General features: G+C 36.7%; 1 protein-coding gene across 4 annotated transcripts in view; it reads right to left on the bottom strand.

Moving 5' to 3' along the window:
• Nucleotides 1-19,552: 19,552 nt before the first annotated feature.
• The window catches only part of LOC135200158 (palmitoyltransferase ZDHHC18-like), a 98,491-nt gene continuing 93,496 nt past the window's right edge, over nt 19,553-24,547 (bottom strand). For 3 of the 4 annotated variants that reach the window (XM_064228513.1, XM_064228511.1, XM_064228512.1), the window contains exon 10: nt 19,553-23,682. In XM_064228513.1, the coding sequence (XP_064084583.1) occupies nt 23,306-23,682 (377 nt within the window). In that variant the 3' untranslated portion in view covers nt 19,553-23,305. The remainder of the gene's footprint in view (nt 23,683-24,547) is intronic. The other variant, XR_010311219.1, reaches the window with a different exon arrangement.

Genomic DNA, 24,547 nt, shown 5'->3' on the forward strand with positions numbered 1-24,547 from the left:
TAAATTGGCTCTGTGGCAAGTATTATTATTATTATTATTATCATTATTATTATTATTATTATTATTATTATTAATTATTATTATTATTATAAATGTTATTCTAGCTCTCAAAAGAAGTTCAGGAGGAACTCCGATCCTCGTATATTTTTTTATCTCATACTTGAGAAAATATACAATATTTTACAATTTTAGCAGAATTACATTTAGAATTTTATCCAAGTTGACTTAAATTTACTAGAATTTAACAAAAATCTTATCTCGTAATTTTTACAAATAATATATGCATTTTAATGTTGATATTTTTCTGTAGTTACCCATATAAGATTTTATATATCTGTTTTTATTATCCTTGATTTTATAAACAACCTTATACCATCTTTTTCATCTTTTATTCCTGCTTTATGGGCTACCCAGATACCAACAACACAGTCACAAATTAAAATTACAGCAGTGTTCCTGTCCATTTTGAATGTGCTTCAAAATCCTCGTATTTTGTGGGGGATGGCCGATGGGGGAAGATGGCTGTTTAGGAAAATGTCTCTTTATTTCAAACGACCATTTTATCGGTAGAATCACTTTCCAGTAATTCAGTTGCACTTTGAAGTGGTACTAGGTCGCGGTGCCAAGAGAGTTGGGTTTTCACCGATTTCCGCTCGTGGTGATGCACAAAAGATGGAAAATCACAGCGGAGAACAAGATCAAAGCCGGAATAAAGCAAGAAAAGCAGGGAGGGAAAAATGGGAAGACTGTGAGCGAGGGAATCTGGAAGGATGCATGGGCAGAGTTCTAGACCTTGGCAGCAACAGAGGGGAAGGAACAGTATAGCTGAATCAACAGTGCAATGTGAGAATGAAAGGTTTCTTCAGAGATGTGTTAGTTGAAGGGCACCTGTGACATTCAGTGTCTGTCTCTTGCTAGAAGGCTTCGCTTAGAGGGAATGATAGTGTCAAGGTGATATAAACTACAGAATCTCTAAACTTCCAGTGGTTCATCGGCACTTCCGCGCTCTCTTGGCTGAGGTCTTGGAGGGCTGTTGCTTTTGTCATCTGCAGCATCATTATTCTGTCTCGGAATTTTGTTCAAGACAGGTTTCGCTTGGATTTCCTCACAGTCGCTTTTAGTTTTCTGCCAAAGAAAACTATTGAGATGGAATTTTGTTTGTCCGTCCGGCCTCAGATCTTAAAAACTACTGAGGCCTGAGGGCTGCAAAGTGGTATGTTGATCATCCACCCTCCAATCATCAAACACACCAAATTGCAGCACTCTCGCCTCAGTAGTTTTTATTTTATTTAAGGTTAAAAGTTAGCCGCGTATCGTGCGTGTCGCAGCTATAGGTGCCAACAGCACAGGCCACCACTGGGCTGTGGCTGAGCGTTTCATACAGCATTATATGCAGTACAGAAAACTCGGTTACACTGTATACCTGTCCCATGGATGCTGTCAGTTTCAGTCATTTTGCAGTTGCATCTTGCTTCTATAAATTAAGTCCATTAGGTAGATCTGGCTCTCCTTTTTTAACATTTTGTAAGAGATAAACAAGAAAGGAGCTGGAAAAGCAACGCAGTTGGGGGTCACAGGGAGGGATGCTGAAACACCCGTAGAATTGCCAAAGGGTGCTTTCCTTCCTTCCTGACAAATGACCTGGTGTATCGTGGCAGTTCAGATCCGTTCGTCTTTCGAGTGACACATCACAGAGCCTGAAATCTAGTTTCCAGGATCATTGGATCCAGCTAAGAATGGTGTGTCGGGTAAACAATTATTTTTTTCTTTTTCCAAAACTTAAAATTCCGTCTGTTGCCTACAAGTTAGCTACACTTCATCCATTGCCAATGCTCAGCTCTCTTCCCTCTGGGTATCCGAACTCTTTAACTTGATCTTACTCCAGTTTTCATTTGCAGGAAAAGATCATACTTCGGGCAAACACGCCAAATGTGACTCACTCTCGGCTAATGACATGACAATATACAAATAAACAGTATTCCGAAACAGATTTGGAAACACGAGTATACGTATGCTGTGAGAAGGCCCTCCCTACTCATGACTCCTCACACTAAATAGGGTGATGTCATGAGGGCAACGCTTATGGCTTTGGCGGGTTCATCTAGAATGTTCTAACTATTCATTTATTCTGACTTTTCTTCTGTTCCTTTGGTCTCCCATAACGCCCTATACCTGTCCGTCTGCTTTAACAACATCTTGTTCCAAATTGAATGACCAGTATCTCCGTCCTCCTCCGATTTACCCTTATTCATGAGCAGGTTAATCTTTAGTCTAGTCTCATGAATAAGAACACTCATTTTCATTTTAAGTCTTCTTTGCCATTTTACATTCATTGGCGGTGATCTGGAGGCTTTGGTCATTTCCCTTACGGGGAGGGGGTGGGGTGAACATGTTACAGCACTCACTCTACTGTTCATTGAGTAAGGTGGCAAATAAGCCCTGTAATGATTCCTGCGTTATTAACTTCACTGATGCGAAATTTTGTCATGGTATCATTTACTAGAATTTATTATTATTTATTAGTTAGTTTAACCAGGCCACTTAGATCATTTATTGCGCTCTCACAGGGCTTGCCCGAAAATAATAAAGTCAAACTTTCACTGATTAATTTACTGCATTAGTTTGATCAATTCTGTAACTGGGTACTTCTACTTTCTACTCAAAACATTCTCCTCTCTCTTTTTTATACATTTCTATCTATTTCTTGTTTGTCCGTCCCGGGATGGGGGCGGGGTACGTTAGGGCTCGGGAGCGCAAGGGAGACATGATGGACCTGATGGACAGGGCCATGTTCCAGTGCAGCGTAGTGCAAGCCATCAAGCTCGTAATAATAATTTCATAACCAATCAATAATAATAACGATAATAATAACAGTCTGTACTGTAGGATTTGGATCTTATGGCAACTCGTCAAATATGCAAGGGTCGAACAATACTGACAAATTCTAAAGGCATCTTGTCCACACTAGGAAACAAAGTTTTCAAACTTTGTTTCCTAGTGTGGACGGACAGGCCTTAAGACGAGATCAAATTACCTGTTTGATATGATGAATTCCATATCCCAACACTGACTCTTGATATCTGCTTAATTTGTTACAGTCAGGTTCATTGTTTCACATATTTTGATTTTTTTATTGTAATGGCTTTTAGAGACGTTGTATACTCACTGACAGGAATATCTACATGTGAGCTTGTCATCATTGTTGTTGCAGATTTGGACGCTTAGTCGGCCTTATTTACTGTAACGTCTACAGGGGCAAGAATCCAACATACACCTTTCTAGAATTTATTGCCATCTTCGTATGATCTTTTAATTGAAAAAGCACACTGTGGGAAAAGGGTATTGTTTTATTTTGATTTTAAGAACAAGTGACCACGTATATTATTTTTTGTGTAATGTTTATATATATATGTATGTATATATATATATATATATATAGTATAATATATATAATATATATTATATATATATGTATATATATAAAATATATTATATATATATATACATACTACATACATAATATATATATATATATATATATATATATATATATTATATATATATATATATATATATATATATATATCTATATATATATATTATATATATATATATATATATATATATATAGATATATATACATACATATAGTGTGGCGAAAAGGTGTTGCTGTTTGTTTCCGTTCAGACCCCTTGTACGGATGCGGTCTTCCATATAGAAAACTACAGAACACCTATTGTTCTCTTATCCAAACGGAGTAGGCGTCAATGCCCCATTTTTATATGTGAGCCACACGAGCTTTCTGTTGAGCACTTTCTCTAACGTTTTTGGCATCAGCAACTTTCTAGGAAAATTTGTCATTGTGGGCGTGACTGGGTCTGTCTTTTCCTTGTTAGGAGGCAGGAATAGTGATGGCGTGACGTCATTCTTCAGGCAGCATGTTACTGAACACAAATGAGAACAGATTTGCAACAAGTATGATTTAGTTATTGGCGCATGGTGTATGATCACTTCAGGACGAATGTTCTCTCTGCCAGAAGCAGAGGTTACAGTTTGAGAAGGGCTTCGTCTAGTTCTTCCCTACAGATTTTCGTATTGAAATATAAATCTTTTGCCATTACAGATTTGAGTGGGTCTGTTCAGTTTTAGTTTTTCTTTTACGAAACTGTCCTTCCAGGGTGTTGCTGCTGCTTATGTTTGCAAATTTCTGCTATGCATAGTAGATCTTTGGAGGCAATATTCCATTTCTTAATACAGCGTGGCAGCCTCGGTGATTTCAACAATGTCGCACTTATTTTCCTGATTATTCTTCGCCATACGTTTTCTGTTGAGAGTGTTGCTGGACATGTCTGATACATAATCTACATACTATTCTTGTTCCCATGAATTCTTCTCTGAACAGGGACATGTTGTATTAAGCTTCTTGTCAAAGCTGTGAGTTATTAATTTTGTTGAACCTTTTCTTTAAATTGTCTGATCTTTCCAATGTTTTTGTTTTGTTCTGATAGAGTATCGGACTTCCATGGGGGCATTGTGTGTGTGAGGATGTAGTATAGAATTGGGTATGGCCTTATTTATAGGTTTTTAATAAAAGCATTGTAATGATCAGTTTTATTGTGGTCTCCAGTTATCAGATGTGCAGATTGGTCTTATAATTCAAGTCATTTTGTAAATAATGTAATAAGGAATCTATTTGAGTGGGATGGTTTCGGAAGAGGGAAATTGAAATTACGAAAAGATCACGAGCGCCTGAGATGTCATCTGTGCCCCGTTCAAATCTACCCACTGTATTGGATGAGCTAAGAGCGACATCTATTGGTGAAGAAGCCCGATTTACTTCAGACAAACGTGTGTGGAGGATTTGTCACCGAGACAGCGGAGATTCTGAGAATTCATATCCTGCAAGATCCGGTGTTATCCTAAGTAGGATTATGAACGTTAGAATTGCTAGCCATGAAAGGGGGTCCTTGGTGATTATTTATTAATACTTGTAAATGATTTTAATGAATAATTTTTATGTGGTTGATGACATGATTTGCAGATGGTAAAAGTATTCTTTTCTGTTTGTAACTTCATTGCTGAAAATCGTAAATTGGTGTGTATTATTAAAAGAAATTCATCTTAAAGGATCTGATTGCTTATGTATATTTATTCCGAAGTTGCTGTCCTCTTCTAGTGATGTTGCTAGTGACTATTTACCTGTTGATGGTACTGGTTTTGCTTACATGTTGCCAACATGATCAAATATATGGACAGAGAGAGAGAGAGAGAGAGAGAGAGAGAGAGAGAGAGAGAGAGAGAGAGAGAGAGAGAGAGAGAGAGAGAGAGAGAGAGAGAGAGAGAGAGAATACGAGGAACGGTAACGAAAGAAATGCTTACAGTTTATATGGGAGAGAGAGAGAGGAGAGAGAAGAGGAGAGGAAGAGAGAGAGAGAGAGAGAGAGAGAGAGAGAGATTTTATTCCTTTCAGTTATTAATCTCATGGATATATTTGAGACTTTCTGCTTTGAGAAATATGTTATCGTATATATTTTGGTAAATAATTATCATGAAATCATATCTTATAGTATTGTTTTAAATCGTTATCACATTGTCTATGTAAAAAAAAAGCCTTAAATATTGTTGGAACTGACTATTCATACTAATATCCTTCTTTTTCATTATCCTATAAGCAGCTCTCTCTCTCTCTCTCTCTCTCTCTCTCTCTCTCTCTCTCTCTCTCTCTCTCTCTCTCTCTCTCTCTCCACCTGCCGTTCTGTCCACCATCTTAAATCACCTGGATCCATTATTTAAATAATGGTAAACGTTTCATGTTATTTGGATGTGGCCAAGGATCACGAAACCATAAATCCCTACTCTACCAACTTGGCTTGGCTGCATCTATTTTTGCTGTAGATTGACTGGACTATAATTACCTGTATTGCCAATAATATACGAATCTAGTCACAAAGATGTTACACACCAGGTTTTATAGCCGTGGGTTGTGTGAGTCATCACAACATCAATTTTGCAAAGGTATTATTTTATCAATTAATCTAAGCTAAGAACACATTACTGGATATGCTAATCTAGTACCACAGGATTTGTATTTATGGTATAACTTAGTTGAGTTAATATTATTTGAGTGTGATGGGCCACTTGGCTTCGCCCCTCGCAACCATCTAGACTACTTACAGAAAGTATTTTAATTTGCTATATTTCTCATATTTTAACATATTTATTATATTGTTTCTGAAACTCTTGGTGAAAGTAAATTATGTGAAATGAAATGCAGTGAATGTGTGCATCGATGCATTAATATAATGATGGTAGGGTATGAAAGATGTAGGTGCTGCAAAACCGTATACTATCAACATATTATTTAGTGTCTCAAATTATTCGGTGACAGTCTTTATACCTGGGCAGATCGGTCACGTCTTAGCTATATGTACTATATGTTAACTGATGGGGAATTTTTAGTTTATAATAATTTCGTCGGTTCCCGGGCGCGAACCTTGGAACCCAGAAATCAGGACGTACAGTGAAGCGCCTTGAACCACACAGCTACCACGAGAGGATATGAGTGAACGCCACCTCTCGCCTACAAATCCCTGTCGCGCCCAGGGATTCGTTGTTTTGGATTCGGCGCTTCACTGGACGTCCTGCTTTCTTGGTTCCTAGGAAGCCGACGAAATTATTATCAACTAAAAATTCCCTTTCAGTTAACATATATGAAAATATATTAATTCTGAGTTTGAGCGAATTAGATATTAAAGGACATTTGTAGCTTAATGCATACATATGGAACACGGTGATGTGATCAGACTCATATAATATATATATATATATATTATATATATATATATATATTATATATATGCATATATATAATATATAATGCATATATATATGTATATGTACATATATACATATATAATTTTCTTTAAAAGCAATTGCTTTAGTGGCATCAATAAGCTTCTTGCAGGTATCTTCACTGATGCCACTAAAGCAATTGCTTTTGACGAAAATTGTATAAGAGAAAAACTATGCCCTAAAAGTATATACATATACGTATATATACATATATACTACATATATATATATATATGTATATCATTCGAGCTACAAATGTCCTTTAATATCTAATTCGCTCTACCTTGGAAATGATATATTTTCATATATGTACCGAGGGGGAATTTTTTTGTTGATAATAATTTCGTACCCCCATGGGATCGAACCACCGTCCAGTTGGACGGGGAACGAAATCAGGATCGGACAGTGATGCTACCGAAACGGTTATCAGAGAAGCTAAAGGTTTATATCGATTCTGACCATTACAAATCAACGCCGATCTCGTTGTATTTTGTAATTAGAATCGATATGAAACCCCCTCCACCATGCTAGCCGATTCGAGCGTTTGACCCACGCAGCCTTGTTATGAATATTTATCACATCACCGTGATTCATATAAATCATTCGAGCTACAAATGTCCTTTAATATCTAATTCGCTCTACCTCGGAATTGAAAAAATATATCGATTCCGAGGTATTTAAAATAGACATTTGAAAAATGGCACTGTAAAGTGCAGTTTATAACCAAAAGCAATAATTAGAATGGGACTTATTCATTAAAAATATGATTGTTATAAGCAATAAAATTAAAATTGTTCATTTTATCATCCCAGTTACTATAGTTTAGGACTATATTTCCAGTCTTGCATTCAGGTCTTTGTATTCATTGTTTCTTGAGGCCTGGCCCTAGGCCTGCTGCGGTTTTAAGTCTTAATGAAGTGTTATGTTGTTATTTACTGTTATCAATAAGTTCTGAAACCCCCATGTATCAGCTGAAGTTGATCTGCCAGAACACTAAAAGGTGGTGAGGTATTCTTCAATGTTACCATTATCATTTTTAACCTAAAAGAATACTTCAAATACATACTACATTATAGTTTTAAATGTAAACTTTACCAACTAGCTCATCTACAAGTAAATTTAACCAACTAGCTGGGCCACAAGTGAACTTAACAAACTAGCTGGTCTGCAAGCAGATTTTACCAACTAGCTAGTCTACCAGGGTTAATCATCAAATAACTAAAGGTAGCCTACCATAGCTTAGCAATAGTAGCCTAACTTGGCAACCTTCAGGAATAGTTTATTGTTTTCATCTGTCCCTCTCCACAGCTCAAGTCTTGGCAAGTTATGAAAGTTAAGTTATTCTTACAAGCTACCCTACTTTAGACCGTAAAATGTAAATAAGCACGTGGAATTATAGGTCCGTATAACTGGATTGTTCCATTACTTTATATATGTACCTCCTAGTAGTAATTGGACTTGAAGATGTTCAAATAGCTTTTATGTCATGGTTCAGATACCTTGATTTAGTTCTGTAAAGTACATACAGTGTCCTCTCCCTTGAATCACAACTGTATAAATATTAATTCATGCAGATTGTAATTAAATTTATACTTTAATTAAACAAATAGTTTCTCTTATAAGATCTGTGAGTAGCCCCAAATATACCTTAAAAATGTCTGCAGTCAGTGCAGGAAGCCTGCCGTTAATAAATGAGACATGCGAGATTCAGAAATGATTTTTTTGAATTTTGTGTTTAAGATTTCCTGACAAGAACAAAGAGCAAGACCACTACCTTACTTGGGTTAGTAACTGCAGAAGGGATAAAAAGCCAAACTGTGGATCACACATATTGCAGCAACCAATTAGGAACCCTTCATAAACTAGAAATTCCTTAAGGGGGTTGGAAGGAGTATAGTGAAGTCTTATGAGTCACAAAACATATTCAGATTTTCCCTGTTTCTTTGTAGAAGGACAAAAGAGAGAGAGTAAAGATTCTGAAATAGACTCATTATATTTCAGTAATACTGACAAATGGTATCTAATTTTTTTATAATTATATGGTTAACAAATATCACAAATTCAACCCTTGTTTGTACGTGAATATTTTCTGCTATAAGTATTACATGACATAGAATAATATGACAAACTAATCCCTTTTCTGGACTTAGAAAAATATTACAGATTAAATCAATCCTCTTCTAATCTTAGGCATAATCTACTTTGTGTATTATGATAAACTCAAAGAAAAATACCAAAATACCGCAGACTCTCTCTCTCTCTCTCTCTCTCTCTCTCTCTCTCTCTCTCTCTCTCTCTCTCTCTCTGATAAGTTGTGCATATATATATATATATATATATATATATATATATATATATATATATATATATATATTCTGATAAGTTGTTGTTTGCATATGTATATATATTATATATATATATATATTATTATTCTATATTTTATTAATATATATATTTAGATGGGATGGGAGAATAATAAAAGAAATCCTTAATTGAAGGCATTTTACACACACAAAAGTTATGGTAAAAACATTAGATTTCCTGGTCCAAACGGAGTGATTTCACATATAAGTATACCACTACAATGTTTTTCTGCGCTAAAATACAATCCATCTCTCTCTGTATTCCTTAATACTCTCAGATTATGCTTGTCACTTAAAAGCGTTAAACGTAAATAAAGGAAAAAATTAAGAATTTCCGACTTTCGGGGCAGGATATGAGAGAGAGAGAGAGAGAGAGAGAGGAGAGAGAGAGAGAGAGAGAGAGAGAGAGATTATTTCAGCAATTTATAACACCAAGAGACCCAAGACATTATACAAATCTTTCAAAATACTTCCTGATATATTTTGACAAATCGAAATATCTCTCGTGATGTATAGAAACTCAATGAAGAATCGAGAAAGAGGTGTGTGTGTGTGTGTAAGAGCTGGATATGGCCTCTGTAGATATGGATTCCAGTTTGGAGAAAATATGGCGTTGTCTGGCCTCGGCAGCAGCTGTTGTTCGGACGTTGTTGTCCACATGTTCAGCGATTTACTGAGAGAAGTCTGACGCAAGAATAGCCATCTTGTTTGCTGTAGTGGCCTATTCACTGGTGAGGATGTAGATCTCTGATGATGGAGCTGAAGAGCCCAAGGAAAAGGAACTGGACGAGAGAATTGAGGCCTTGCGAGACACCATCCAGCAGGTGAACTTGACATAATAAATCGTCAGTTGCAGCAGAGGTCGATTACTGTGAAGGTGTTGGACAGATCACTCATGAGGTGTTGCAACAGCAGGCCTGGCGAGAGAGGGCCCACTCGCTCGAGGCTGAAACGTTTTCTGAAGAAGGAGAACGTTAAAGAGGGAGAAAAAACTGCTGGAAAACAAGATCCTCAAGATCACAGAAGAAAATCACCAGATGAAGTACAACACAAAGGAAATTGGGCAGAAAAACGATGCGTTATGTGAGGGATCTGTCTGTGCAGTTAGCAAAGGCAAACTGCCATCTTCAAAGGTCTGAGAAACTCCTACGACAGAAGGAGAAAGCCAGCAGCTCAGGGCTGAATAAGCATCGCGGATGGCAAGGCTCATCCAGGAACAAATGACGCGACCGAGGCAACGCGAATCCGAGAGGAAAGACCTCCAGCTCAGGTTCTAGCGCCTGCTGAAGGAAGTGGAAGACCTCACGAAGGAAAAGCGTCGACTCCAGTGTGACCTTAAGGTGGCGGAACTCAAGAGGATGAAAAGCTTCCCAAGTCCTCAAGAATCCCAACGGGAAAGCGCCCTTCAAGACACGCATGAAGAGGACGAACGAACAAACACCTTGTCTCCGTCTGTCTCCAAGGAAGGAGGAAGACTTCGAAATCGAGAAGAGATGAGTCGAAGCCTCCAGCAGATTCTCAAACCAACCTTCCTCTTCAAGCTCTTTTACTCACCCTTCACGAAAGAGTCTACCATCAAACGCAAAAAGGAATAAAAACAAGTTTTTGGGGGAAACCAGATGTCTGGTACATATAAGGAACCCTCCAAAATGTGAAAATAAAATAGCACAAGCTGTCAGAGGACCGTCCACATACAAGTTATTGTTCAAAAGGAAGTTGAAAAGCCTGTAACACCATGTCACGAAATTCTAAATCTATATATATTCAGAAATTCTGAATATATATAAATTCAGAGTTGGAGCGATAAGACCATGTCAGGCAATTCTAAATCTATATATATTCAGAAATTCTGAATATATATAAATTCAGAGTTGGAGCGATAAAAAACCAAGAACTACAGTATTTTTTTGGTGAGCAGTGCCAATGAGCAGAGGGAAGGCGCTCATTGCTGGCTAAACAAAACCTCTCTGCAATGATTTGGCTCTGTGATGACACCACAGCAGTGAGGCATCAAGCCGTTAAAAGCGTAACGAGAGAGAGAGAGAAAGAGAGTTAAAAAATTTCTGAAGCAGATGGAAGAGATAGGCTACTTTTGCAGGTGCAGGACGGAATACTTCTGGAGGAGTTGAAAAAGAATCCTGAGAATGCCAAACACGGTATAACTGCTCACTTAGAGAGGACAGAGGAGAGAAGGCTCCAGGGAGGCGAGAGGTCAAAATGAACGTTCCTATAGGCACTAAGAAAGGCTGAGAGAAAGCAGAAAAAGGATGCATGAAGGTCTGCAGAGAAGAGATACAAGGAGACGAGAAATAAAGGAAGACTGGATACACGAAGGAGTCCTGGAAGCGGAAATGAGAGGAGCTGGAGGAAAGCGAGATAAACCAAAGAGAAGTCAAACGAAAGGATAGCAAGAACATCGATAGAAAAAATAAACCTCTGATTTCCTAAAGACAAAAGGAGAACAAGCAAAATGAGAAAAAAGCTGTTAGAAGATCATCAATAAACCGATTTTGTGCAAGGTGAAATTGTCAATGTTCATTTGAGGGATCCTCCGGAAGACGAATTACAAATGGAAACCTGTTTCAAGGAATTCTAAGAAGTGTTGTTATGGTGAGCAGTGCCAATGAGCAGAGGGACGGCGCTCACTGCTGGTTAAACAAAACCCTTCTGCAATGATCTGGCCCTGTGATGACACCCCAGCAGTGAGGCATCATTGCCGTCAAACGTGCAAGGAGAGAGAGAGAGAGAGAGAGAGAGAGAGAATACAGCTGCTATAGATAATGAAAAAAAGGACATTTCCGTCTGAATAATATTAATATGAATAGGCAGTTCCAATAATATTTTAAGTTTTTTATATAGAACATATAACGATTTACTACAATAAGATGTGATAAGATTTCATAATAATTATTTTCCAAAATATATGCGATAACATCTCTTGAAGCAGAAGGTCTCAAATATATCCATTAGTTTAATAACTAAACAGGAATAAAAACTCAGTCTCTCTCTCTCTCTCTGTATGCATTTCTTTCATTACCGTTCCTCATACTCTATTTCTTTCTCTCTCTCTCTCTCATCTTTTCTTATCTCTGTCTAAATATATTTCATTCATTATTACATTTCTTTGCCTGATTACTGTAATTTCCCTCCTCCTCCCATTCGAACCATTCTAACTATGTACTGGTTGTTTGAACGTGGGCCACCTTTCAGGGCAAGAAGGGCATGATCTCTCCAAGCCAGGTTTGGCGGGGCGACGCCGGTTTTGTTGCTGGCTGTACATCATAAGGTTAGGGGTCTCTATTACATTAATTTTCGATTGTATTGTCTTCATCCAATCTGCTTTGTTGATTTTATCTTTTATATCGTATGTTTGTTCTATCTTATAAGTTATTTATGACTTTTTACTACTTTTTGGGGTCATGGTTTTGTACATTGGTTTTTGGCTGTTATCACACCCCTCTTACCTTCAGTTCCAGTTTAGCTTCTCTTATGGACATTCCAGTTCTATTTTGAATGATTTGTAGTTGTATTGGACGTGTATAGAATGCGCACACTTTACATCTTGCACGGTGATTCTGACCAGAGTTTATGCAGGCTGGTTGAACACAGTTCCACTTCTTGTGTGATCGTTTGACCCACAGCATGCACATCAGTTGTTGCTGTGGCGTTTCTGTCATTGTTCCCAAGTTCAGTGCTATTTTTGCACAGTAGAATTTGGGTACGTGTCGTCTCAGCTTGTTTATTAGTCTATTAAAATAACTTTTTGATTTGTTCATCTTCATTATTGAACAGTGTATATGATTGCTTCCTGCGTGGTTCATTTTGCCATGTTTTGTATTGGAATTGGAATATAAAACTTAGGCCAAAGGCCAACCACTGGGACCAGTAAGGTCATTCAGCACTAAAAGGAACATTGAGAGTAAAAGCGGCCTTAAAGGAATAAGAGAAGGAAAACCTCAAAGCAGTTGCTGCACTATGAAACAATTGTTGGTCGGGAGAGGATGGAAACTAAGACGGAAAAGAAGAGAGGAAAAGTAAGACGGGGGGAAAAGGAGGAAAAGAAGGGAGGTAGACTAAAAAACGAATTAGAAAGGTTGCAGCAGCTAAGGGGCTGAAGGGACACAGCAAAGAATGTTAAGTATTAACTACAGAGCACCGTGCGAGTTGTACTGATGGCACTACTTGACTATGGGGGGGGCGGTCTCTTGGATTGATTTTTGACAGTTGCTTGAACCAGACTTTTCTTTTTTACTTGTCTAAAAGTAATTTCAGCTCTTGTTAGACTTGAGCCTTGTCAGGAGAGACTTTTAGGAGGAGGACACTCCAAAATCAACCCGCGAGTAGGAGGGACCCTTCACCCTTGGAAGGCACGGCGTCAATAACCTCGTCGTTGCGACGCCAGTAAGAATTAACAAATCAATCAATCAACCTTGGAAGGCAACCCTTCTCAGATAAGGTTACTATGAATACAAACTTTCTCCAGCCTTGGACTGTGCCTTAGCCATTGTACCGTGGCCTTCCATGGGCTCGAGTTTGAGGTCCCTTGTCTTTTTTATTTTATTTTTTTAAGTTCACTTTCCTATTTTTTCGAAAAGTGATTGGAGAGGCTGATGAGAAAGCAAAAGTTGCTTGGTGGATTCTCAGGAAATTGCCTTCGTCTTTACCTGTTTTTTTTTTCTTTCTGAGCACGTTATAATTTCTAAATCGATCCTGTGTGTCTTCCCTCAAATGTTGTGGCAAGACTGGTGGGTTTCATATTTGTCTTACAAGGAGTGCTGGCCCCGCCTTGTCAACCAGTTGCTTCTGGTGCTTTTTTCATTAACATTTATCCACTTCTATTTATACTTTCAACAGAAATTTTGTAAATAATGTCAATACTCTTGTTGTTTGTTCATTGATTATATTGTTCTGTTGATTTTTACAATGTTGTTGTTACGAGTCTATTTATTAGTGCTACTGATTGTATGTTCTTAATGTTAATTCTTTGGGAAGACATTGAGCTGAAGAACTCTGGGCGCCTGTTACTCATTACAGTAAGGAAAATTGCAGAGTACTTTACTCAAACATTAGGGACTCGTCAAATTTTCTTAATCTCAAGAGTTGTGACCACAGCTACGATTTGGTGTTTTGATTTGAGGCTTTTGTAAGTAGTAACAAGTCAAAGGCTGAATTTTGAATACCGGGGTTTAATCTTACAAACTTTGAATTTTGCTCAAGGGAGGTTAAGAAACCTCTACGTAATCTTGACAGCTGGGTTGGAGAAGATCCTGATGGCTTCTTCCCTTTGTTTAAAAAAAAAAAAAAAAAGTTTCTAGTGTATTGTCTCCCAAGATGAGTAGATAACATAGATTTTTATGCCAACGTAGTATCTTTGCAGATGATTGCAAGCTTAGTGGATGGAATAGAAAATTTTGGCCCAAGGCCAAGGACTGGGACCTATGAGGTTATTCAGCACTGAAACGGACATTGATTGTCGAAAGGTTTGAAAGGTGTAACAGGAGAAAAACCTCACAGTTGCACTATGAAACAATTGTTAGGAGGGTGGGTGGAAAGTAAGATGGAAGAAAGAGAATTGAATGGAGGTCTAGTAAAAGGAGTGAAACGGGTTGCAGCTAGCGGCTGAAGGGACGCTGCAAAGACCGTCAAGTAATGCCTACAGTGCACCAAATGAGGTGGCACGATCTGCTTAGTAATACAGTGCCTGTTCCAAAGGGTGACATATCTGCAGACTGCAGTAATTACAAGCCAATTTCTATTCTCCCTGTGCTCTACAAGTGCTCTACAAAGTTGCTGTGGAATCTAAAGGATTGTTAGCCAATAGTAAATATGCATATAAGAAGCAGTTAAGTACCTGTGAGGCTCTTTTAGCCTTGATGTGCCAAGTGCAAGGGAATCTTGGTAAGGGTTTTGAGTGCAGAGTAATTCAAATAGATTTTAGTTCTGCTTTTGATCGAGTAAATCACAAGGCACTTATTCACAAACTTCAGAATCTTGGAGTGGGCGGATATGTTTTAGGATTACCTCAAGAGTTCCTTACAGCAAGTTGCTATTGATGGGGTCTTGAGAGAACCAAGACCTATTGTGTCTGGAGTTCAACAGGGTAGTGTTCTTGGTCCACTGTTATTTCAGTGTATAAAAGTGATATGGTTGTTGGCCTGGGAAACAAGATTGTTCAGTATAACAATGAAGCAACACTCATGGTGTAGTCAAGTTTCCACTTATGAGAAACGAAGCTGCACTAAACCTCAATTGAGTAAAATGAAAACACGACTGATTAGCAGATCTGAGACAGATTTTCCACCCCATCATCCCTCTTCAGGGGTATTTGACTTTGATGAATGAGTCTTAAGCTTTTAACTATTCTAGGTGTCAATTCTGGCTCACATCTTATTTTTGAGAAACATCTAATGAAAGTTTCAGCAAATGCTGCTCGAACGTTAGGTTTTGTTCATAAGGCCTCGTATATTTATAACACGGATAAAATCAACGCAACCTGTTTTAGGCAATTTGTCCTCCTTTGCTTGAATGCTGTTCTCTGGCATAGATGTCTGCTTCTGCCAGAGATTGATCTCTTAGATAGAGTGGTCTGTGGTTGTAGGCTTCCGTTTCCTAATATTAGAGTCATGATTTGGACCATCTACAGTTGGTCTCGTTTGTCATTTTTTTCCCGAGTCTTATTTTAACAGAGATCTTTCACATTCGCAATTAATCCCTGATACCCTTTTCCTGCCGAGAGCAACCCGATTCGCTGAACAGCAGCACCAATATGCAGTAGATGTGCATTGCTGTTGAACTTCTCAGTTCCAGAGGTCCTTTATTCCTCACACTGCTGGTCTTTGGAACAGCCCCCCCAAAAAAGAGGTGTGGTTGGAACTTCAAAAATTCAAGGGAAGGTGCAATGGACTACATTCTACCCTCATAGTACCATTCACCCTTTATTTTAATATCTTACATTTTTATTTATTTGCTTTCTTAATTTATGTTTTTTGATGACTGATCAATTTACATATTTCCCATTACATTCTGCTAGATATGTTTTACTGATTGAACGCCTTAATATTCCTTGGAAGCTTGAATTTCAAGTCAAGTGGCCCCTGTGATGTGGGCTTGCTCCATATGAATACAGGTTCTTCATCTTCTGAATATTAATGATTGAATGTCTTGTTTACCCGGTAATTTTCAAGCCTTAGCGATGAAATTTGGTGCTCATTAACCAGCATGAAGAACCGTGAATAATTCTGGCATACCAAGATTCATAATGGGTCAGGGTTGGATTATGCCAAAATTTAATTTTTATTACCCCCAGAAATTTTGATTTCTATTTTTTTTATATTTTGTACTTAACTACAATCCAGAGGGAGAATCAGTTGTATGCCAGAGGTCAAAAGTTGAGTCATAATAAAAAAAATATAAACTTGATTCAAGGGCTGCTAAAAGGGGAGGAGCATTATTGCTACAAGTAGCGCCTCAACTTAAAAGACCCTTTGGGGGTCTGGCCTTCTGATAAGTAACAGAGTCCTTATATTATAGTCTGCACCTGGATTTTTTCTAAGTAGCATACAGCTAACAATAATTCCACCTAATTCCACATTGTACGCAATTCCTAACCTAAGCTTACCTGTACTTTACACATTCTATGTAGTTGGTAAATAAGTGTAGTACCACATCTAAATTGTATAGTTGATTTTGAGTTGATTTTTAAAGAATAAAAATAAAATTGTTATTACGAGACAGGAATAAAAAGGCCTGAATGAAAACTGTTGGGTCAGCAGCTGAAATGCAGAACTTCCAGGGCTTTAATATTCAAGATCCTCGTAACACGAGACATTGCTTCTCGGCAGTGATCCTCTAAGCCTTCCCCAATGATAGAGTGGATCATGGATCTGAGGTCAGGAGGTTCATCAACTCTAAGTATTAAACAGGATTATCTATCTCTCCCTCTCTTTCTGCAGGATACTAAGGCAGATGGTATACATACAACTTTTCACTAAAGAGAAGACAAATCTAGGAAAGTAGAAATTTTTTTACATTACATTTCCACAAAGCGTACAGGATGTAAATTATTACAGAATGTGGCATTATTAAAATTATCACATAAAATAAAGAGCAGATTTTGTGGGACGATAAACCAGATTAAAATTACCGTATGTTTGCCTTCATCAGTACTGGCTCATAGAGGAAACGAAGTTGGTATCAGTTCTTATCAAGGATGAAATGTAGTTAAAAACTAGATTGTTTCTTGATGAATACAAGTTTATTGCAAATTAACATAGAAATGCCAAGTCCAAGTAACATACAGTTCATGGAATCTTGATAAATTACCCCAACAGTTCCCTTGAAAAACTATGGAAAATCATCATAATGGTTGAGTAACTTCTCAGTTCAACTGGCCTTCATTTTTTAAGTTTTGGATTTACTGGACCATGTTTTTACTCATCTCAAAACCTTAACAATACAAACTCTGCTAATAACAGACTCGAAGTTACTTCATTTAATCATTGCCAATTCTTGAGGATATAAACTTTGCTCCTTCCATGTCACCAAGTTTACTGTCAATATTTTTCACTATTGGTAATTGTGCAGAACAAAAAGTTAAAGGAACCAGCAAGTTCCCCAGATAATTCCTTCAGTTATAGAAAGATATTTTATAAGGAACATGGAAGTATTATACTGAGCACATACATATCCATTCTTCATTAATAATAGAAACAACATCCCTTTGCGTTTAAACCCACTAAGATGGCTAAAATTAAGAGAAAAAAAGTTCACCAATTATATGACACTTATTGAGAATGGACAAATAAGAGGATGGCCCATCTTATAATGTATAAAGACTGACTTTACAGATAATCAAAATCAAAAGGTTTCAGTTTCTTGGTGACACTAAGTACTTCCTCTTTAGGCAGATATTATAAACATTAAAAGACGAAAGAATCTGCATAAAAGACAAAAGAATCTGCAGAGAAGGATTAAGACAAGTATAGAATATAAAATATTCCACAATAAAACAGTATTGCTACTCTTTGTAATTCAGACTTAAGTACTACTATACAGGTCTCAATCAAAAGCAAGAATGATACAATATATTTTTTTTTCCTTTTTATTTTCTTAATGCATATTAAAAGACGGGCCTAGCAAAAGTCAAAATCTGCTTTTTTTTTTTTTTTAAAGAAAAGTGAAATGTTTTTACTACAACACAACCCTACTTTTGCCAAAGTTAGACAATAGATCAAATCCTTTTCTATCTATTACTTGCATTAAGAAAAGTTCCTACAGTCTAAGGATACCTCTGTTCATACACAGCATTTAGAAAGTATTTTCTAAACACCCAGTTACCTCTCACATCCATATTAAAAGGCTACAATTCTTACAGGAGACAAATATACAATTTTTTGTACCTTAATATTTTTATGCATATGTAAGAGACTGTACAACAGAAATCTAGAGAAATGTAAGGGATTAGTCTCTTGCCTGAAGACTGTACAAGGATCATGTTTTAGGAGTCCACAGCCAAAATGAAATCTGAAGTCAAGTTACAAACACTCCAACAACCTTCCATGCCAGTCAAGCATTCCTCTCTCACAGTAACCAATTCAGGCTAGACAGTTTACTATACAATGGATATTTTCTACTTCTATACTTTTTTCATATATATAAAAACTATGTGGAAAAATCTAGGGAGAGAGAGAGAGAGAGAGAGAGAGAGAGAGGAGGAGAGAAGAGAGAGAGAGAGAAGAGAGAAGAGAGAGAGAGAGGAGAGAGAGAGAGAGAGAGAGAGAGAGAGAGAGAGAGATCAAAGCCTTATGTCTTGTATAGCAAAAGTCAATAGGGGAGGGAGAATGAGGGCAAGAAATACAAAATATATATAATTTTACCAACTTTGGTTACTCTTCTTTAAAACATAACTTTGAGTTACTTTGGCTTAACAATAATGGGTTTCTAATAATACTTAAAAGTCAAATATTTATAGACACAAACTGAGCTAATAAAATGGTATAAAATATGGGACTCACAGCACAGACATTGAAGTGGATATTTTCAAGTACTTTTCTCTGCAGACACTGAAACATGACAGTTTTTTACCCAAATCAATGTGCTCAACTGCAGAGTATTTATATATTGCACTGGTTTGTTATATTGACCATCACTGCAGTTCTACAGATTTACTGTAGGTACTGTTACCTCCTCATCTGAAAACAATGCAAAAGCTTTTCTAAGCAGCCAGTTTTGAGGCACAAACCATTTCTTGATGATGGTTCTACACAGCACTTTGGTATGAAATTGCTCTCCTTTAGTTTGTAAATCAATTGGCTTTTGTTGCAAAGCTTTCTGAACTGTACCTAGATTTGTTATCTTTCAACTCTATGGATACCAAGAAGTTTATTTTACCTTGATTTGTTACCTATTGACTTTAATAATTATCCTAATATTTTTGTTCATTTTGACATGCTTATGTTTTTCTTGCAATTTTTGTTTTTCTATTGCCATGTTGTCTGAAATATACCAAACTGGCCTTTGAAATATACAACCACTGTGACAGCCTGTAATTCAACTGTTACAAATAACTTTTCTTCAAAAGTCTTTACAGTTGTCCTTCCGAGTATTTATAAAACAAACCTTTAACCTTCAAGGAGCAATTTTGATGGAATGTGGTTGGCCAGCAAACAACTCTGATTCGACCAAGGCATTATCCTTAGCTGCATACAATTTCCACTCAGAAAGAGCCTGCTTTTTCCTTTTCCCCCCAAAATACGAAATCTCTTGCTAGACTGAACTATGAACAGAAGAGAAAGACAAATTAAAAAATCTACATCACTATCATAAAAAAATATATTAGTAACTAGTGTCCTCAACTGCCAGGTATATTTTTTACAATCACCATAGGAATGGATGGACACATGTTTGAGGTTTAGGACTAAGACCAAAGTTTTGGAAACTAACAATTTTCTCAAACTTTTGGCAACACCTACCAGCTTCATTCATAATTTTCTATGTCACCAATATACATTGCCATACTTCTGTCATTCACACAGTTACAAGTTGTAGAATTTCCTGATCACAATATGTATAATGAACAGCATTCAAACCCTCTGTAGATAATTAGCATTGTTAAATTGGATGTTCAACGACCAATCAATTCTGAATGTCTAACTCAGATTCCCATTACTGTAGTGTATCTCAATTACTCTGCCAAACTAGTTACAGAAAATAACTATCAGGAAAAGATATAATGAAAAAGAGTTTGGCAAAATTTATTAAGCTTGGAGTATCTCCTCTTGCCATTTTGGTAAATTGTTGTTCAAAAATACTGAATAGTACATATAATCTGAATGAACAGAAAAAGGAATGCTTGAAAGTGTGTAGAAAATTAAGTAATAATTCTGTCAAAAATAAATGTCCAAACTGATTGTCACATTTGTGATTGCTCTAAAACCTGAAAGGTGCCACACAGTATCCCCACTACAAAACTAAAGTCTGTAGTACATAATCAGTAATATGAAACCCTCTGAGTATTAGGGACTACAAGCTGGATAACAACACAATAATAAGTGTAAATTACCTAATAAGTGCCTGATTCAAATGCTGGAAGATTGAACTACAAGACACGAGTACAATTCTAGGGCTGAGAACTAGAAGGGCCAATGTCCTAAAACCATGTTTTCAGAAAAACGCATTTAAAATATTGCTTCCTTTATTAAAATTCAGGTAAGTACAGCAAACGAAAGCTTTTTTTTGGGTGACTGCTTAACTTATAACATTGGCCATTATAGCACTGAAACAGAGATAAATTTCTAGTTTAGTGACGGTCTTAACTACAATCGACCATTTTTTGACATTGGCCCTTTTAGTTCTCAGCCCTAGAATTATCCTTTCATCTACTATATATGAAAAAGTGAGTTAATATGGGAAGGGAGCACTAATACCAAAATGTTATCAGCACAACAAAAGGGGATGTGCATATTAAGTAATGATCTCCCCAAGCAGTTTCCTCCCATCCTGGCAACCTTAAGGGTTTAATGGGAACTCCTCTAAACATACCTCCCCAAAGTTCTGTAACTAACTATTAAAAAAAAAAAATACAGAATTACAGAAGATTAATTCTCGCCTAAGGCACGAAACTCTCTGAGTGTCTGTCTTGTATGTGACTATGACTTAGACCTTCAAGTGAAAGGAAATTTAGAGAGAATACACTCCTAAATCATATCTGCATTGAATTTTTTTGGGTAGGTAAATAAAAATATCCAAGTTACTATACTGCATGACACTTGACATAGCCCACTTCCATTCCTGGCCAAGACAGCAAAACCTCAAGTCTAAAGATTAGAAACTAAAAAAACTAATTTACCAAAATGACTACCAAAGAGCAAACTGCCTTGTTATTCTCATTGTTCAAAGTTAAATCTCAAATGCAATTCATGAAAGCCTACTTTATTAATGTTTTCCTGCTCAATGAATGATTCAACATGGGGACTCTTTACAACTGGACATCTTCAAGCCAATAACAAATTATGAACATAAAAGGACAATAGGAAAAGTTATCTCAGACGATCTCTGCCAAATAGCAAAAATTCTTGTTAAGTTTTTACTGACAAGGGATTTTTTTATTTCTCTACTGTATGGAAAGGGTAATACACACTAACTCCACATAACACCCACTCCAGAAGAAAAAGACATTTTGTGTCCCTACAAAAATATAATATATATGACTTGATAGACAGACACATTATTTCTACAATAAAAAATAAAAAAACTGACATTACATCTTGTAGTTTCTAATTAAAAATCTAAAAGTCACAATCAATTATAAAGGCAAATCACAACAGCACTCCACTTTTCCATGTGCCTGACAGTATGAAGTCTTTGAAGATCAGTATCAAACTTGATCATTATTTCCCTTAAGAATCCCAACTAACTAATGTTTCTAAGCGAAACCAGTCCACATGAAAAGAAAGGCAACAACAACCTCAGCATTGGAAACCAACTCAATTCTAATCCTTCTCCTACTATAAGAAGCTTAAACTGAATGCTAAAGAGAATGAACATCCCACTGATCATTCAAGAAAGGGATCTCAATTAGTACTGCAGAAACATCTTTACTCTCTTTGGGCAAAGAAGTTCTCAAATCACAATATCTACTTATGAACTCTGAAGTCAAGTAATCAGTGAGGAACTGTGTTTCTACGTTAATGGGGTATTACATCCATGTGACATCACTGACATTTAATAGTCCTGAATTACACTTTGCAAATCTGACAACAGAAAGAAAAAATTTAGAGCATCACGAACTGTCTGGTCTCCTAGCTCTCATAATTTATCACTAGAAACATTGCTGAAAATCCTTATTAGCAGATATAAACTTTACTTACAAATAGACATTAAGACAACAACTTCATTAAGTGCCTGAATTCTGTAAAGGATGACAACATGATAATATACAGACCACTGATCAATTTGAAACAACAAACTTTTATAATTATGGAATCCTCTGTTAAGATTAATCTTGTCTTCTTCCACTGCCATAGCTTTGATTCCATAAACTTATTTCCAATTGTTTCTCCCAACCCCCCTTTCTTATGCAACCTTACTTTCACAGAAGTTGCTTTCATATTTTTTATTTGAAGACATTTTTGATAACGACAGAAAAAAAATTAAAACAACGCACAGAGTAAAAATACATAATTATCTGTTGCTAATATACATTATATAGGAATATATATATTTATGTAGTTATATACAAACACACACGAGACACAAACCTCAAAACGGAACTGACATCACTTTGATTGTGCTGAGTAAAAATTAAGTCGCTGGATAATCACATAAACATAGAACGATTTCACGTGATAAAAATAATACTCACAATATGTTAATGTCATGTTAGGCAAACATATAAACAGGAAAAATCCCTCTTATCTGTGGTTTTAAACACCTCTTGCTTTTTTCCTCTCTCAAAAGCACCAAGTTGGGTGAAGAAAAACCAAGGTGAAACAGAATTAGTGAAGAAAAATTAAAAAGTTTTACACCACAGCAATTGGGACTGACCAACTAGAAGATTTCCTATAAGAATAGAAGGCTACGACAGCACTTGGCTATACAGCATTACTGTGTATCAGTCCTAGCTGTGAGGACTCGGAGTGAGAGGGCTGAGAGACGGAGCCATCTATTGAATCGAGATCAAGATCGTAAGAACTGTCAAGCAGGTATAACTGACTTGTGGACACACCAGAATTGGCACTCACAGTGACACTTGCACCTCCTGTGGTATTGGTGGCTACAACTGTGCTTTCTACAGCTATGGGATGTTGAGTTTGGTGTATGGGTGCCAGGGGCACTGAGCTTCCAACAGGAGAGTGAAGCGGGTTGATGGCACCTCCCGATGATTGTGATAAGGGATTTCCACTGGAAGCATGGAGAGGATTGGTTGAACTTGAACTGCCACCAGGGCTACTGCCAACAGTCTCTTGACCTGAAATGAAGATGGGAAATGTAATTTCCTCATTTTGTTAAGATACATTTAGTAATAAAGCTCACACAAAATATTTGAAATAAAACTCCCAGAAAATAGAAAAACAGTGACTGGTAGCAGTTTTACAAAAAGTGAGAAACAGGAAATGGTCTTCCTTCAATCATCATCATAACCTCCAACTCTACATGACAGTAAAGGCCTGTGCAACTTTGCTTTGTCTTCACTGGTCCCCATGAGAGCCGTGCTCACTATATTATTGCACACTATTCTTCCAGGGATTATGCAAAAGGCTTGCCAAAGCCATCTCCCTTTCTTGCTTATCTCTAATTGCCCTTACAGTATTATTAATTTTCTAACTCTAGTATGCCATCTGACTCCAATGATTCCCTTTGAAGCTTCATTTTCAAACTGACAGAATCTTTTAAAATATGGTTTTATAATCATACCAAAATTAATGTCCATATAGCAATGGAGATTATACTACAAATTCATACCTATGTATAATATTACTTCTGCATGCAATTTCAATCCATTTGATTAACAAATCTTATTCAGCTTGCCAATTGTTTGGTTTCCCCTCCTGGTCTTGCACTAAATACCTCATATTAACTGTACTGGATACATATTCCTATAGGTTTGAAAGCTTTAACCTCATTAAATCTTAGATCTATTTTAATTCTCTAGAAATACGATGCATTCTATTATGCAAGTGTTGTTGAATAAAACAGCATAATCTAAATCTATTAACTTTCTATCATTATTCCACTCTTACCTTCTCTTTCATCACCAATCTCTTTTTTTTTCTTCTCTTCATTAAAAATGTATGAGAAGGGGAAAAAGAAAAGGCAAAATAATATTCCCTAAT

This window comes from Macrobrachium nipponense, chromosome 26 (genome assembly GCF_015104395.2).
Source record: "Macrobrachium nipponense isolate FS-2020 chromosome 26, ASM1510439v2, whole genome shotgun sequence".
NCBI lineage: Eukaryota > Metazoa > Arthropoda > Malacostraca > Decapoda > Palaemonidae > Macrobrachium > Macrobrachium nipponense.